The 14,837-nt window shown below is 31.7% G+C and overlaps 1 protein-coding gene and 1 long non-coding RNA gene across 2 annotated transcripts in view; one reads left to right on the forward strand and one right to left on the reverse strand.

The window, feature by feature from the left end:
• The first annotated feature begins 71 nt into the window (after positions 1 to 71).
• Positions 72 to 14,419, forward strand: LOC144848744 (epithelial cell-transforming sequence 2 oncogene-like). The gene is made up of 22 exons (XM_078705611.1): positions 72 to 194; positions 588 to 849; positions 1,364 to 1,399; positions 1,822 to 2,061; positions 2,389 to 2,526; positions 2,709 to 2,808; positions 4,898 to 5,148; positions 5,442 to 5,584; positions 5,740 to 5,866; positions 6,134 to 6,249; positions 6,531 to 6,712; positions 7,211 to 7,303; positions 7,531 to 7,713; positions 7,881 to 7,984; positions 8,300 to 8,422; positions 8,819 to 8,974; positions 9,639 to 9,862; positions 10,247 to 10,394; positions 10,928 to 11,158; positions 11,277 to 11,431; positions 12,072 to 12,244; positions 13,036 to 14,419. The coding sequence occupies exons 2-22, from the start codon at positions 628 to 630 to the stop codon at positions 13,164 to 13,166; spliced, it is 3,276 nt and encodes a 1,091-aa protein (XP_078561737.1). The 5' UTR covers positions 72 to 194; positions 588 to 627; the 3' UTR covers positions 13,167 to 14,419.
• The window catches only part of LOC144848832 (uncharacterized), a 32,049-nt gene continuing 17,629 nt past the window's right edge, over positions 418 to 14,837 (reverse strand). Inside the window, exons 2-3 of the long non-coding RNA XR_013613937.1 lie at positions 1,817 to 2,010; positions 418 to 820 (exon numbers count right to left, since the gene is read on the reverse strand). This is a non-coding gene — a long non-coding RNA (uncharacterized LOC144848832). The remainder of the gene's footprint in view (positions 821 to 1,816; positions 2,011 to 14,837) is intronic.

The raw sequence follows: 14,837 nt of genomic DNA on the forward strand, positions 1-14,837 counted from the left end.
TAAATGTCGCCCCCTACGATGGCAGATAACTTTTTACTTTCGTTGGCGGCGTTTACAACATGGCGTAGAAACTTTACCTTCGATTTACGAAGCGTCCATAGTTACGAATATATTTTAGCCTAATTGTATACCTAGTAGGCCTATATAATGTACGGGGGAAAGTCGTCAGAAACATAAGAATGATATTCGATAAAGTTAGTTAACAAATTTTGAGTCGAAATACAAAACAGGTGCGAAAAGGGGGAATAGGCTAGGTCTAGCCAGTCTCGACAGCATGCGGGCGATGCGCGCGGTGGGGACGGAGAGAGTAGCAGGAAGGACTGAACTCAGACTAGGCCTAACTAGGCCCTAGGCCTTGAGTCTGCAGAGCCTGACTGAGGTGGCTTATGCTAGACCTAGGCACACTAAAACTAAAAATATATTAAAAATTTTTATTGGAGATGATGGAGGCCGAAATCAATAAATCTAAAAAATAGAAATGTGTTAGAGGCCTAATAATAAGAACAAGACCTGGTGAGTTTATTCCAAATGTATACGGTATATGAAAGTCTGCTTTAATTAATTTTTTTATATATCCTTACTTACAGTAGTATTCTGCTTCAAAGTAATATTGTGAAACAAACCGTGATGGCAACTTTAAAAACTACTACGAAAGACGGCCAAAGGACACAAGAAAAGTCGCAAATAGCTTCACTAAAGGAACCATCTTATCCAACCATACGCATGACGCAATCTGTTAAGAAAACTGCTGTTGTGAATCCAGTCACCAACGGACAATATCATACAAGAAACATGAAAACTCAAATGAGCCAGTGGACACCTGTAGTAAATAAGCCATCAAATGAACAAGTAAATATCATTAATAGTAAATACAAATTTTCTTGCAAGTTTATGTTATTATTTGCTCATTTATATCTGTTTAAATTTATAAATTATTTATTTATACCATTTTTAAAGAAGATAATAATGCAGAGAAGAGGGTCCTCTAAAAAAGCAAAACAAATTACTACCGTACTAAACATTTTGGTTTTGATTCTAATTGCTATTTTTTATTTTAAATTTGTTTAATTTGTTATACATTTATCTGTTAATTATCATTTAAGGAAAACACATCAAAGGTAGATCCATGGTATGGGGAGGAGGGGGTACAAATACATGGGTATAGAGTACTCCCCTCCAGATTGCACATTGTATAAACTTGTGTATTACATTTCAATTTATTGCAAAGTTTAAAAGCCTTAAACAGATTGGAAAATGATATGTGCTCATAGGATTTTCCAGTCTGTTTAAGGTACAAAGTTTTTGAGAACCAAATACAAGGATTTTGATATTATTTAAAATGATACAATTTAAACTTTTTCAGATTTTTGTTGAAAGACGAGACTTGGTAGCTCACTGGGTAAGTCTAGTTTATACTGTATCACTACCGTATTTGGGCATATCACTACCATATATGGGCATATTACACTTTTTTTGTCAAACTAGTTTGATAGTGTAGACAGAGCTTTACTGTATATTCATAGCCATTCTGAAAGAGAGCTGGGAGGGTAAACAAACTGTTTTATTGTTTAGTTTGACATACGTACATACATAATAATTTCATCGTGTGTGTAGTATACAAACTTATGATGATTATCTATAGGCTATTAACTTAGCAGAATAACTGAAATAATATACCAAACATCAATCGATCAGTCAATATAATAAGATTGTATTTTTTCGATTTTTTTTAAGCTAAAAACTCCATGAACCAGCCCAAATGTTTCAATTTCAAAATAATAATTAATTTTAATTAATTTTTTAAATTTTCTTTTACCTCAGTTTGATCTCTGGACAGACTCGCAACGGAAACGATTTTTCAACTTTCTTCTACATCGATCAAAAAAATCGCAACTTTCTTTTATCCAACGTTGGTTCCAAGACCGCGTTCCTCTTAAAAACCTTGATTTTACAACAGTTTTACCAAAGTTCTTATCGCTGTACATATTTTCTTTCCTCGATCCAAGAAGTCTATGCAGAGCAAGTAAAGTGTCATGGCATTGGAAATTTTTAACAGAACAGGTAAAAAGTGCATTACATTATTTGCAAATAAATTTTTTTTTCATACACATCCAACAGCAAATAACTTGCCAATGTCAAGATAGATAAAAAGTTTATTATCATGCTTATAAACTAAGTTTCATTTGAGGCTTAGTGAGTGGAGTAGAAACCGTGGTGAGTTACAAACGTGTCACAGGTCAGGATCGAATGGCAAGCATGTTAACTACCAAACTACAGCTCTAATTCATATCCTTTAAACTGAGAAGCACTCTGCGGCATTTTATGATTATGAAACAATGACATTTATGACATTTTGAAACAATAATATTTTAACTTGTTGCAATATAGGATGATCTATGGTGTGCAAAATGTGTCAAATTTGGTTGGTATTTACCTTACTCACCCAGTGACAATGAGTTTGGAGCATGGAAGAGACATTACATTCACTGTCTATTAACATTAGACGTTGTACAGAATGCAGATAAGGTAGGGTCACATTTTTTACATTTAAATGCAGCAGTTTAACTTTGAAAAGTCTTTCCTTGATGTTGAATTGTATGGTAGGCCTACAGCCGTAGACATAGTTTTGTTCCCATTCTATGATTAGTGAGGCTGGTTTTACTGGTTTACTAAAAGTTTCTTGTAAAATATTTTATAACTTTTTGTAGTCAAATGTGTATGGCAAACTTGGAGATGGGACTGAACAGGAAATATCAGTTACATCAAAACAAAAGCACAGAAAGACTCAATCAGTTGTTCTGCAGACTAGTAAGTAATCTATCATTGACTAGTAAGTAATCTAACATTGACTAGTAAGTATAATCTATCATTGACTAGTAAGTATAATCTATCATTGACTAGTAAGTAATCTAACATTGACTAGTAAGTAATTTATCATTGACTAGTAAGTTATCTATCATTGACTAGTAAGTAATCTATCATTGACTAGTAAGTTATCTAATATTGACTAGTAAGTTATCTATCATTGCCTAGTAAGTAATCTAATATTGACTAGTAAGCAATCTAATATTGACTAGTAAGCAATCTAATATTGACTATTAAGTAATCTAATATTGACTAGTAAGTAATCTATCGTTGACTAGTAAGCAATCTAATATTGACTATTAAGTAATCTAATATTGACTAGTAAGTAATCTAACATTGACTAGTAAGTAATCTATCATTGACTAGCAAGTAATCTATCATTGACTAGTAAGTAATCTAACATTGACTAGTAAGTAATCTATCATTGACTAGTAAGTAATCTATCATTGACTAGTAAGTAATCTATCATTGACTAGTAAGTAATCTAACATTGACTAGTAAGTAATCTAACATTGACTAGCAAGTAATCTATCATTGACTAGCAAGTAATCTATCATTGACTAGCAAGTAATCTATCATTGACTAGCAAGTAATCTATCATTGACTAGTAAGTTATCTAATATTTACTATTAAGTAATCTAACATTGACTAGTAAGTAATCTAACATTGACTAGTAAGTAATCTATCATTGACTAGTAAGTTATCTATCATTGACTAGTAAGTTATCTATCATTGACTAGTAAGTAATCTATCATTGACTAGTAAGTAATCTAATATTGACTAGTAAGTAATCTAATATTGACTAGTAAGCAATCTAACATTGACTAGTAAGCAATCTAACATTGACTAGTAAGCAATCTAACATTGACTAGTAAGTAATCTAACATTGACTAGTAAGTAATCTAACATTGACTAGTAAGTAATCTAACATTGACTAGTAAGTAATCTAACATTGACTAGTAAGTAATCTAACATTGACTAGTAAGTAATCTAACATTGACTAGTAAGTAATCTAATATTGACTAGTAAGTTATCTATCATTGACTAGTAAGTTATCTATCATTGACTAGTAAGTTATCTAATATTGACTATTAAGTTATCTAATATTGACTAGTAAGTAATCTATCATTGACTAGTAAGTAATCTAACAGTGACTAGCAAGTAATCTAACATTGACTAGCAAGTAATCTAACATTGACTAGCAAGCAATCTATCATTGACTAGCAAGCAATCTATCATTGACTAGCAAGTAATCTATCATTGACTAGCAAGTTATCTATCATTGACTAGCAAGTTATCTATCATTGACTAGTAAGTTATCTATCATTGACTAGTAAGTTATCTATCATTGACTAGTAAGTTATCTATCATTGACTAGTAAGTTATCTATCATTGACTAGTAAGTTATCTATCATTGACTAGTAAGTTATCTATCATTGACTAGTAAGTAATCTAACATTGACTAGTAAGTAATCTAATACTGACTAGTAAGTTATCTATCATTGACTAGTAAGTAATCTAACATTGACTAGTAAGTAATCTAACATTGACTAGTAAGTAATCTATCATTGACTAGTAAGTAATCTATCATTGACTAGTAAGTAATCTAATATTGACTAGTAAGTAATCTATCATTGACTAGTAAGTAATCTATCATTGACTAGTAAGTAATCTAACATTGACTAGTAAGTAATCTATCATTGACTAGTAAGTAATCTAACATTGACTAGTAAGTAATCTATCATTGACTAGTAATTAATCTAATATTGACTAGTAAGTTATCTATCATTGACTAGTAAGTAATCTAATATTGACTAGTAAGTTATCTATCATTGACTAGTAAGTAATCTAATATTGACTAGTAAGTTATCTAGTATTGACTAGTAAGTAATCTAATATTGACTAGTAAGTTATCTATCATTGACTAGTAAGTTATCTATCATTGACTAGCAAGTAATCTATTATTGACTAGTATTAGTAAGTAATCTATCATTGACTAGTAAGTTATCTAACATTGATATTCTTATTACAGGCAGTATTGGAAATCGTCGACCTTGGCTTGATCCAGACCCCAAACCAGTTGACCTTCAACAGTCCTATAATGCTATGGTATCCTCCGTCAATCCGAATGACCCTTCGATGCCAACACATGCTTATCTACATACTGGACGATGGGGGATGTCAGGGGGTAAAGGTCATTCAAGGTCATGGACAGAGCCTTCAAGAAAGTTTGATTATGGCCTTGAAGGTTTAAACAGAAAGGACAAACACAGAGCATTCATGGTAATGAATACTGCTAAAAAAACATTTTGAGTGCTAATTAATGTTTATAAAAGATAAATTATTTTGGTTTTCAAAATTAAGGACTTATTGTGGATTATATATAAGATGTACAGAATTTGTTATCTCTAACTGACTGGGGTGGATTAGACTTCAACAAGTATATGAACATACGCAAGTGTCCAAACTACTATACATTTCTAAAGGGGATAACTGTTGGATCACTATCCGCACAAGAGGTTCTTCCCCAACACAAAGTGCTTATAATTTAATAATAGTACATTATTTTTGTATAGACTGGAGAGGAGCTTGATCTGAAGCAGACATCACAACAGTCCACTCTTTCAGAGAGCATGATGCTGGAGTCTTTGAGACCAGACATTGCTGGTGTGTATGAACAGTCTTGGTCTGGTCCTGTCAAGCGACCCATGTCAAGAAGGTTTGTATTAGTTTGCTCCTGACTATAAAAAGTATAACAAATTGAATCACCCATATTTTTTAGTGCCATTATTTCACAGTTATAGCATTTCATATCAATATGAAGAAAAATGTATTTTCGTTTCTGTAATTATTCAATTATTTCATTTTCAACAGGAAAGATTTATCAGGAGGAGGAGATTACTCATCCGTTACTATGGAAACTAATTTGCAGAATCAGAATTATCCTAGTCACCCTAATCCAAGGATAATCCTAATCTCATCTAGTGTTCCTGCAAGAGAAGTAATAATCTAAGTATATTCAAGTTTGCAATGATGAGCACGAAATACACAAAACTCAACATCATTAATTAGGAAAGCATAATTACTATTCCTAAATAAATTTGGGCAAAAACTGTTAACTCTTTCAACACTTTTGGTAAAAATATCTGAGTTTCTACAAAAAAAAGAGTTTCTACAAAAAAAAGAGTTTCTACAAAGTCTGCTTTAAAAAAAAAACACTGTTATGGAAGTTCTTTATTTAAGAAGGGTCGTACCATTATTTTTCCAGGTGCTTGTGAGTGCTGTGCTATTTGGAGTTATTCCAGTTGTGTATAATTACGAAGGAACATCCTTAGAATCCTTAATACAGCAAGTTGAGGAGGCACTTAGAGGAAGACACGCAAAGTAAGTTACTATTGGTGCTTATTTGCATATTACCAGGTGGTGAATAGTGTTTATATATATATAAAGGAGCTGGTTGCATTTTTTTTTTATCAAAGATTTTTGTGGGTTGTTGCTTTAAGGGAATTGAACTGGTCGCGCATGATCTACTCAAACTTTTCGAAATTATAGGCTACTGCCAGGTTTGAGGAGTTAGATCTCAAAAGAGACCAATACATCATGAATTTACACCTTAAATAATTATGCTAAAGCAAACATATTTTAACAGAAACTTCATTTTTCAGGAGTATTGGATTCTTTGTTGATGGAAGTCCTGGACAACTAAGATTAGTACACCACATGACATGCACACTGACCAACCTGGAACACCCTGAGATACGTCAGTTTTGGGAGGTTTTGACCACTTCAACACTGCCAGCTTCTCTTGGTGGTCACATTGATATCTTTCCACCTCTAGCTGCAAGTGGTAACGTCTCCACCTTGTTTTTTTATACATGTTGAACACATTTTAGGTGCTAGTGTAGCTGTTATCCATTCATTTAAAAATTCTCTACCACCCGAGAGATCTTTCTATTATCATTGCAATGCAGCCTAAAAGAAATACCAACTTAACTTATAATAGGATTGGATATCATTTCGTTTCCTAGATAGGTATCAAAAATCCAGTCTAAAACTCTGTCTACACTATCAAACTTTATGTGACAAAAAAGTGTGATGTACCAAAATATGGTATTGATATGCTTAAATATTGTAGTGATATGACATCATCATGTCCATATATGGGCACATCACATTTTTTTGTCACATAAAGTTTGATAGTGTAGATAGAGCTTTATGAACGCATAAAAAAACTATTAGGATATGGTTGAAAAAGTATGATGCCTATTAACCAATAACATTGCTCGAATTTAAACATGTGATATATAATAACTCCTTTACTAATTATTGTTTCTATGTTTTATAGAGGATGGCTTAAACTTGCTTCAGAAACTTGAGGCTCTTACTGACATGGAGTTTGCTGCCCCAACTGGAGTATCTGGACCAATTTACTCACAAGGTTTGTATAACAAATATTAGTTTTAGTAAACATTTTATATTTTTGGGGTTTTTTAATTTATAAAAAATACAGTTTTTGTTATTTTTAGTGTAACCTGGGAAAAATAGATTACATGAATTGTCCCATATTTAGTTATGATGTCATGAAGTCCATTTATGGTAAAATCTTTGCAAAAAAATATTTAATGTTCTGTATGTAATTTGAAATCATACTTTTGATCTTTATAGTTTTGAGCGAATGGTCCGTATCATTTGATGGGCTATCTCCCCCTGCACTGTATTTCAATACAACACGATTGGCTGAGTGGATATGCATGGCTGAACACGTTACAGAGGCTACAATTGTTAGCAGACAATTAGTAAAGAATTATTTCAATCAGGAAAGTTCAAATATGATTGACAGAGTAACAGGTAGTAAAGTTGATTATTGATTAGATGATTTTTGATTGATAGGTTATTGATTGATCGATTATTGATTAGATATTGATAGATTATTGATCAATTTTTTTTAATGATTTGTTGATTAGTTTTTCATTTTATTGATTGCTTGATTGATTATTTTTCTGTTACCTTTCTAGGAGAGTTAGTTTACAGAGCAATGGGACTTGATGAGTTACAAAGTATCAGAGATGTGGCGCCTATTCTGAATGAGGGACTAAGAGAAATAGCTAATCAAAATGATGTAAGTTAAAAATTATTGTTGTACAAGAATGAATTGACTATGAGGGATAATAGTAATAATTAAATAATAATATCAAACATTTATAAAGTGCTCTTTACCAGAGTCTGACATCGCAACATGAAAAGAATAGCTATTGAAATAGGTGAGTTTTCAGGAGAGATTTGAATTGAAAAGGGGTGAGAAATCAAAATCTAAGTTAATCAATTGTTTATAGGTTTTATCTACCACACTCAGCAATTTCTGCTGAAAGATAGTTAGAACCACTTTTTTACTAAAACTTTAAATTCAATCTCCTTACATTTTCTCTTTTTTTAGGATAACCCACTAGAATTTCTAATCAGTTACTTACAAAAATCTGTAAAAGTTCCTAAGTCACATACCATGGATACAAGAATCACTGAATCTAAGAAGTTATCAGAAACCATTGAAGATGACGATGTGAGTGATTAAATAATATATATCATTATTTTAGATTTTTGCTTGATATTTTTTTTTGTTATATATAAAGAGCAAACTTAATTTGATGATAATATTTTATCTGATTTTGATGGTTTAATTGTTATAGCATGGAGATCTGCACCATTCAGATTGCCATTGTTCAACAGCTAGATTTATAATTCAAGAACTAAACTAAGCAAATATCATGACATACTTTAAGCTCTGTCTACTCTATCAAACTTGATGTGACAAAGTAATGTGATGTGCCCATATATGGACACGATGACATCATATTTTTTTGTCAAACTAGTTTGATAATGTAGACAGAGCTTAAGGAACTAAATCTAAGCAAATGGCGTAGTATACTAGAAAGTCTGTATCTCTCCATGTTATTAGGATTCAGATATAGTTGAGGAGATAGCCTCAGATATTGAAGAACTATTGTCAGTTGGAAGCCCTAAGAAAGAAAGAGTACAGCTGACACAGCCAAGCCTAACAGAAGCTCACATTCAGCCTATTTCAACTTCATCAACCAAGTCTTTTACTAGAATTGTGAGCATGTTATCTTCAAGATTACTTTCTATTAAGATTTGCACTGTACTGATTATATCAACATGTGCATACCCTCTATATACTTAGTTCAACTGCTCAGTTGCCCTGTTAAGCTCTGTCTACACTATTAAACTAGTTTGACAAAAAAAGTGTGATGTGCCCAAATATGGTAGTGATATGATATCATCATGTTCATGTAAGGGCACTTCACATTTATTTGTCACATAAAGTTTGATAGTGTAGACAGAGCTTTTCAACTTGTTCCACATGCTCTTTCCACTCTTGCAGCAGAAAATATAATGCAATTGTGCCTACAGTATCTTCCAACATTTAGCATTAAACTAAAGAGCAAACTTTTAAAGGTTCCAAAGTTCTCTAATATTCCTTAGAAAGATGAAAGTCTAATAGTTTCTGTGTCATTGCAAAATAAGTTTTGTTAAGGCGCAGAGACTTTTACACGGTTATTTTAGTGTTGGCCTCAGTTATTTTCTGAATCTAGAAGGCCTAGGCTAGAGGATGTCTAAGCTAGAATCTTCCTTATCAATTGTGGGTATCTTGTGGGTGCCTTTCTTGTTTTTCTAAATGTCACATTTTAAATCTTAAAACTCGGCAAACAAATAATGTTCCAACTGATTACTAAACAATACTATGTATCTTCTCATAGAATGGAACACAAAATGCTGATACTGAATTCCAGCCGGAAATAAGGACTCGTATAGCACAAGAAATTTTATACACTGAGCGGACATACCTGAATTTGTTAAGGACGGTTAAAGATGTATACGTAAGGCCTTTACAGGCAGCATTGAAGACGAACCATGCCATCATAAACCAACCAAACTTGCAAATGATATTTTCGGATATGATCAACATCTTAAAAGTAACAAGGTGAGAATAAGGCATGTGGTATCAATGTCATCTACATCTTCTGTAGGAATTTTTTATTTTTGTAAGGTCAAAAAACAGTTGGTCAAAATACATTTTAAGAATATTTAAATGGAAATTAAATGGATTTGGGGAGTTTCCTCAAAGCCAAGTCTCTATATTCTTTTTTGTATTTTGTATATCAAAACTTGCATATTCAATTTCAAAATACATTTTAAGAATATTTAAATGGAAATTAAATGGATTTGGGGAGTTTCCTCGAAGCCAAGTCTTGGAAAAGTTGACTATCATAGTAAAGTAGGGTATTTGATAATGAAGGTATATATATTTAAAACATCCAAAATCCGTACAATAGTGACATTGAATACTTTTCTTTGTAAACTATAGTGATTTTGTTGCTGACCTGAGATCACGTTTAGATGAGTGGGGACCTCACCAATGCCTTGGAGATGCCTTCGTCAAGATGCAATCTAAACTGAAGGTTTACACAAACTTTCACAATAACTATCCTATTGTGCTTGCAACAATTGAAAAGGTAATGTTTGAAGCTAAATGATAAAACAGGCAAGAACAATGTTAAGTAATAAAACAGCCACTGATATACTGAAGTTCTGTCTACTATCAAACTAGTTTGACAAAAAAGTGTGATCTGCCCAAACATGGTATTGATATGACATCATTATGTCCACATATGGACACATCACATGTTTTGTAACATAAAGTTTGATAGTGTAAACAGAGCTTTAGACTATGCCGCAGTAGTAAATAGTGAAATTCTAGACATTTAAACAATGACTGGAGGAGAAAATTGTCAATGTAAATTCAGCACTCTGTGCCCCTTTGAAGCTACAGTAAAAGCCAGTTAATGCCAATTTTAAAGCTAGTTAGCACCCTTTGAAAGCTATTTAGTGCCCGTTTTAAGTCAAATTAGTGCCCTTTGAAAGCTAATTTTGGCATATGGAAGGTAATCAGTGTGTGTACTCTTTTGTTATTTATTGGAAAAAAATTATTTAAAAAAAAAAATAAATAAATATTGCAATTTGATTATTTTGCTTTGATCTGGTTTAGTGTCGTGAACAGCATCCATCATTCCGATCTTTCCTACGACAGCATGACAAGACACCAGAGACAAAGATGCTAAGCCTGCAAGATCTTCTGTTAGTACCAACACGCAGGATTCAGGAGTACGTAAGACTTTTGTCAGCTTTTGAGCTACATACCTCACCAGACCACTCTGATCGTGCTGATATTGCTGGCGCCATAGAAACTTTTGGAAAACTTCAGAAGTTTGTTGATGAGGTATGAACACTTACCAAATAACGTTTAAGTACATTATAAATAAGTAAATTTTACTTCTCAAATATCTGTGTGCTAATATTAGTACTGTATTAATACTATATATACATATTTTCCACAGTGTAAGCTCCGATGTGAGAGAGAACACAGACTGATATTGCTACAGAAGAGGATTCTTAAATGCCCGAATCTACTGGAAGCTAACAGATTTTTAATTCGAGAAGACATTGTCGCTCATTTGAAACCACCTCCAAATGATCCTAGACCAGACTTAAGGTAAGCCTTTAAACCACCTCCAAATGATCCTAGATCAGACTTCAGATAAGTCTTTAAACCACCTCTAAATAATCCTAGACCAGACTTAAGGTAAATCTTTAAATTGCCTAAAATGCCATACAGTGAAAGAAAAAAACACCCAAACAAACTAGTGTCATCTATCAATACGAAAAACTATAAAAATACATATAAACAGCCGGGACCGCTTTCACACATCGCCTAGCAAACTCTGGAGTTCACATACATGGGCGTGCACAACATACAAAACGCTGGTGTTGACGTACTGGATATCACAAAGCCACTCAAGAATCAGAAAATAAAAAAATATTTGGTTAACCCGGCAATGGCTATTGTCTCTATTAGCTCCATGATATCTTCTTGGAGGTTTTTACTGTTACTGTTTACTTAGTTATTTATATTATTTTAGTGTGACAAGAATAATTTATTCTCAATATGATTCTAGTCTTTATTTTCTATTATGTAAACTATTTCTGTATTCATGTCATATTGAAATAAAAATAACCGTTGACGAAAAAAAAAAAGTATTACAGGGAGTAGTATACAATCATACATTTCTTTAAGAATAGCAATAGAAGGACATGTATTTTATATGTACTTATCTTCCGGTATTTTCTTTTAGAGTGTATCAACACATTGAGAACATAGGATTGTTTCTGTTTAATGATGCGCTTGTGATCACCATGACAACCAATAAACCATATCCATACGAGCGATGCATAGATGTCAAACATTCCTTCTTGGCATCACTCGCACTTACCAAACTTAAAATACTAGACATGCCAGATACCAAATGTAAGTACTTACTTAAAGATATTGTCCCCCAAAAACATGAAAAATGAAGATTAATTAAATTAGACTTTGAATAGGTTATTTTGTAGTTTTAATAAAGTTATGCACTTCGTAGAAAAGAAAACGGAAACAAATAATGACAAAATAAACAGTTAATTCAACCAAAAATTTATTGGCTGGCAGCCAATTTGACTATTTTTGCTTTTATTATAGTTTTTTTAGGTAAATAAAATTTGTTTCGATCCAATTTTTGGTCAAAGTGGATTACTATTATGCGATATTAAAATGACATATTCAACAAAAAAATGTTTAAGAATTATTTTTTCAGGGAGACAATACATCTTTAAGTTTGAGGAATTAGGTGCAAATTGTTTCTTTTGTTGAATTTGATGGTCAATTACTATAACAAAACAAGTTGTTACACCTAAATAGAAGTCTACTTAGTCAATTTGTGCTTCATAAAAACAACAACCATTTAAAACTTTTTTCCATTACATTGTTTTCTTTTCAAAATTATTTTGCAAACTCAAAGAATCTTTTCAAGATTTTTACCATTCCTGGTTCCCACTAGATGTAACGTAAGGACGTAAAAAATTGAAATTTATTTATTGCAACCGTAAAAATAAAATACAGATTGAAGTTGAAAAAAGGCTTAGAAAATATTGCATTACAATATTTGCATACAAAAACGAATATCAATAAGTAAGTGCATTGCAATAGTAAGTTGACCATTCACAAGTGATGGATTATCCAACCTTTAGCGTTTATATTTATTTTTATTTTTTACTTTTCAGATAATCAGAACGTGTTTTCCATGACAACACCAAAAAGGAAGTGGGTTTGTTCTGCATGTAGCTATAGCAACAAACTAGCAATAATTACATCCCTTGAGGGCGCTATAATGGCTGCCATGGATGTTGACTAGATCTACATTTCAGGTTTAATTTCACTTTTCCCTGATAATACAAAAGGGTGTCCATTACTAAATAAACGAACAAAATTAATTGTTATGCATAAACAATTTGAACAAACAGCAATTTTTCTAACCATTTTTTACAACTTTATATAAACAATATCTTTTAAGCTAGTACTATAAAATATTATCTTTTTCTAAATTAAGTACAATTATGATTGATTGATATTGATAAATATTGATTACTGATAATCACAATGCATAGCTAATAATGATGCCAAACATTAAGAAAACAAATTTTATTGAAAAAGAAATGATATCAAGTGTGGATCATTAATAGTAATAATTATAATGAAAATTGTATAGTACTGTATTCGTCATATAATTAAGTCAAGAATAAACTAGCTGTAGCTGGTACCTAAAGCTTGGTTCCCACTAGGACGCAAGGCAAGGACATAAGTGCAATTTAAGTTAATTATTTGTGTTCCGCTTACGTCCTTCCCTAGCATCCTAGTGGGAACCAAGCCTAATAGTTTCTAAATATTGTAAATAGTGTGCTGTTAAGGTAACCAAAGTATTTTTTTCAAGAACGTACAGTATAATGTATTTTGTGCTAACATATATATTTATATATTTTTAATTTACACATATATTTTGTATTGTAGTGTTTTTTAATATATTAGAATGTAGTCTGCTGACTGTAGTGCTAAATGTGCTTGACAAATCTGCTCTTTTAAATGAAAAAAAATATATATCTTTGTATGACAAGCCAATATGCAATGTTTAAATATGATTAGATGTGATATTTTAATAAAGTAGATTATAGACAATGTAATTAATAATAATAATAAGTATAACCAAAAAACATTGTAGTGCAAATTGTACCATAAACATTCCTTTGATTATGTTGTATCAAAATACTTTCCTCCTCCATCCCAAATTCTTTAAATGTAAACACAAGACAACACCATTTTTGTTATAGGCAAGAAGACCCCCATACCCACTCATCGCCCCCTCCATAACATCTTAGATTTGCTCCAAGCTAAACTTGTTTTCAATTGATTGATGTATATTTTTTGTACGTATGTAAGTTAGCAATTCAATATTTCCTATGCAATTCTCTCTACAAACGCTCAATAGAGGTAACTTCAGTATTATATTTTGTCTATCAGAACTTGGTTATTTTTGTAATATTGCCTTATATAGTCTTTCATTTATCTTTAAAGTACCGTTTTTCAAATAAATTATAGCTACTAGTTATACTATGAATTTCTTTTTGTATACTGTAATATGACTATACTGTGTATTCTTTTTATAATCTTTTTCTATACTTTCTTAAAGAAACTCTCAAAGAAATTTTTTTTAACATTATATTTTTCCTAAAATTTGCTCTCCAAAAGTTTTTACAAAGTTTAAAATAATAATATTAACTGGGATTGGGAATTCAAGTGGGAATTGTAGAATTTAAAGAAAGTAAAGTAAATCGCGTTTTGATTACGTCACTACAATATGATTGGACTAAACAATAAGCAGGATTCCTACACTTTCTCCTAGTAACCGTAGCAGACCTTGTTACAAGGGTATCCATAGATTCAGGGAAGGTCAAATTAAGGTCATATAAGAAAGAACGAAATTAGTAGTGTACCTGTATTATGTTCTTATTGTGATTATCAAATTGCCAAA

This window comes from Antedon bifida, chromosome 7 (assembly GCF_963402885.1).
Source record: "Antedon bifida chromosome 7, ecAntBifi1.1, whole genome shotgun sequence".
Lineage (NCBI taxonomy): Eukaryota > Metazoa > Echinodermata > Crinoidea > Comatulida > Antedonidae > Antedon > Antedon bifida.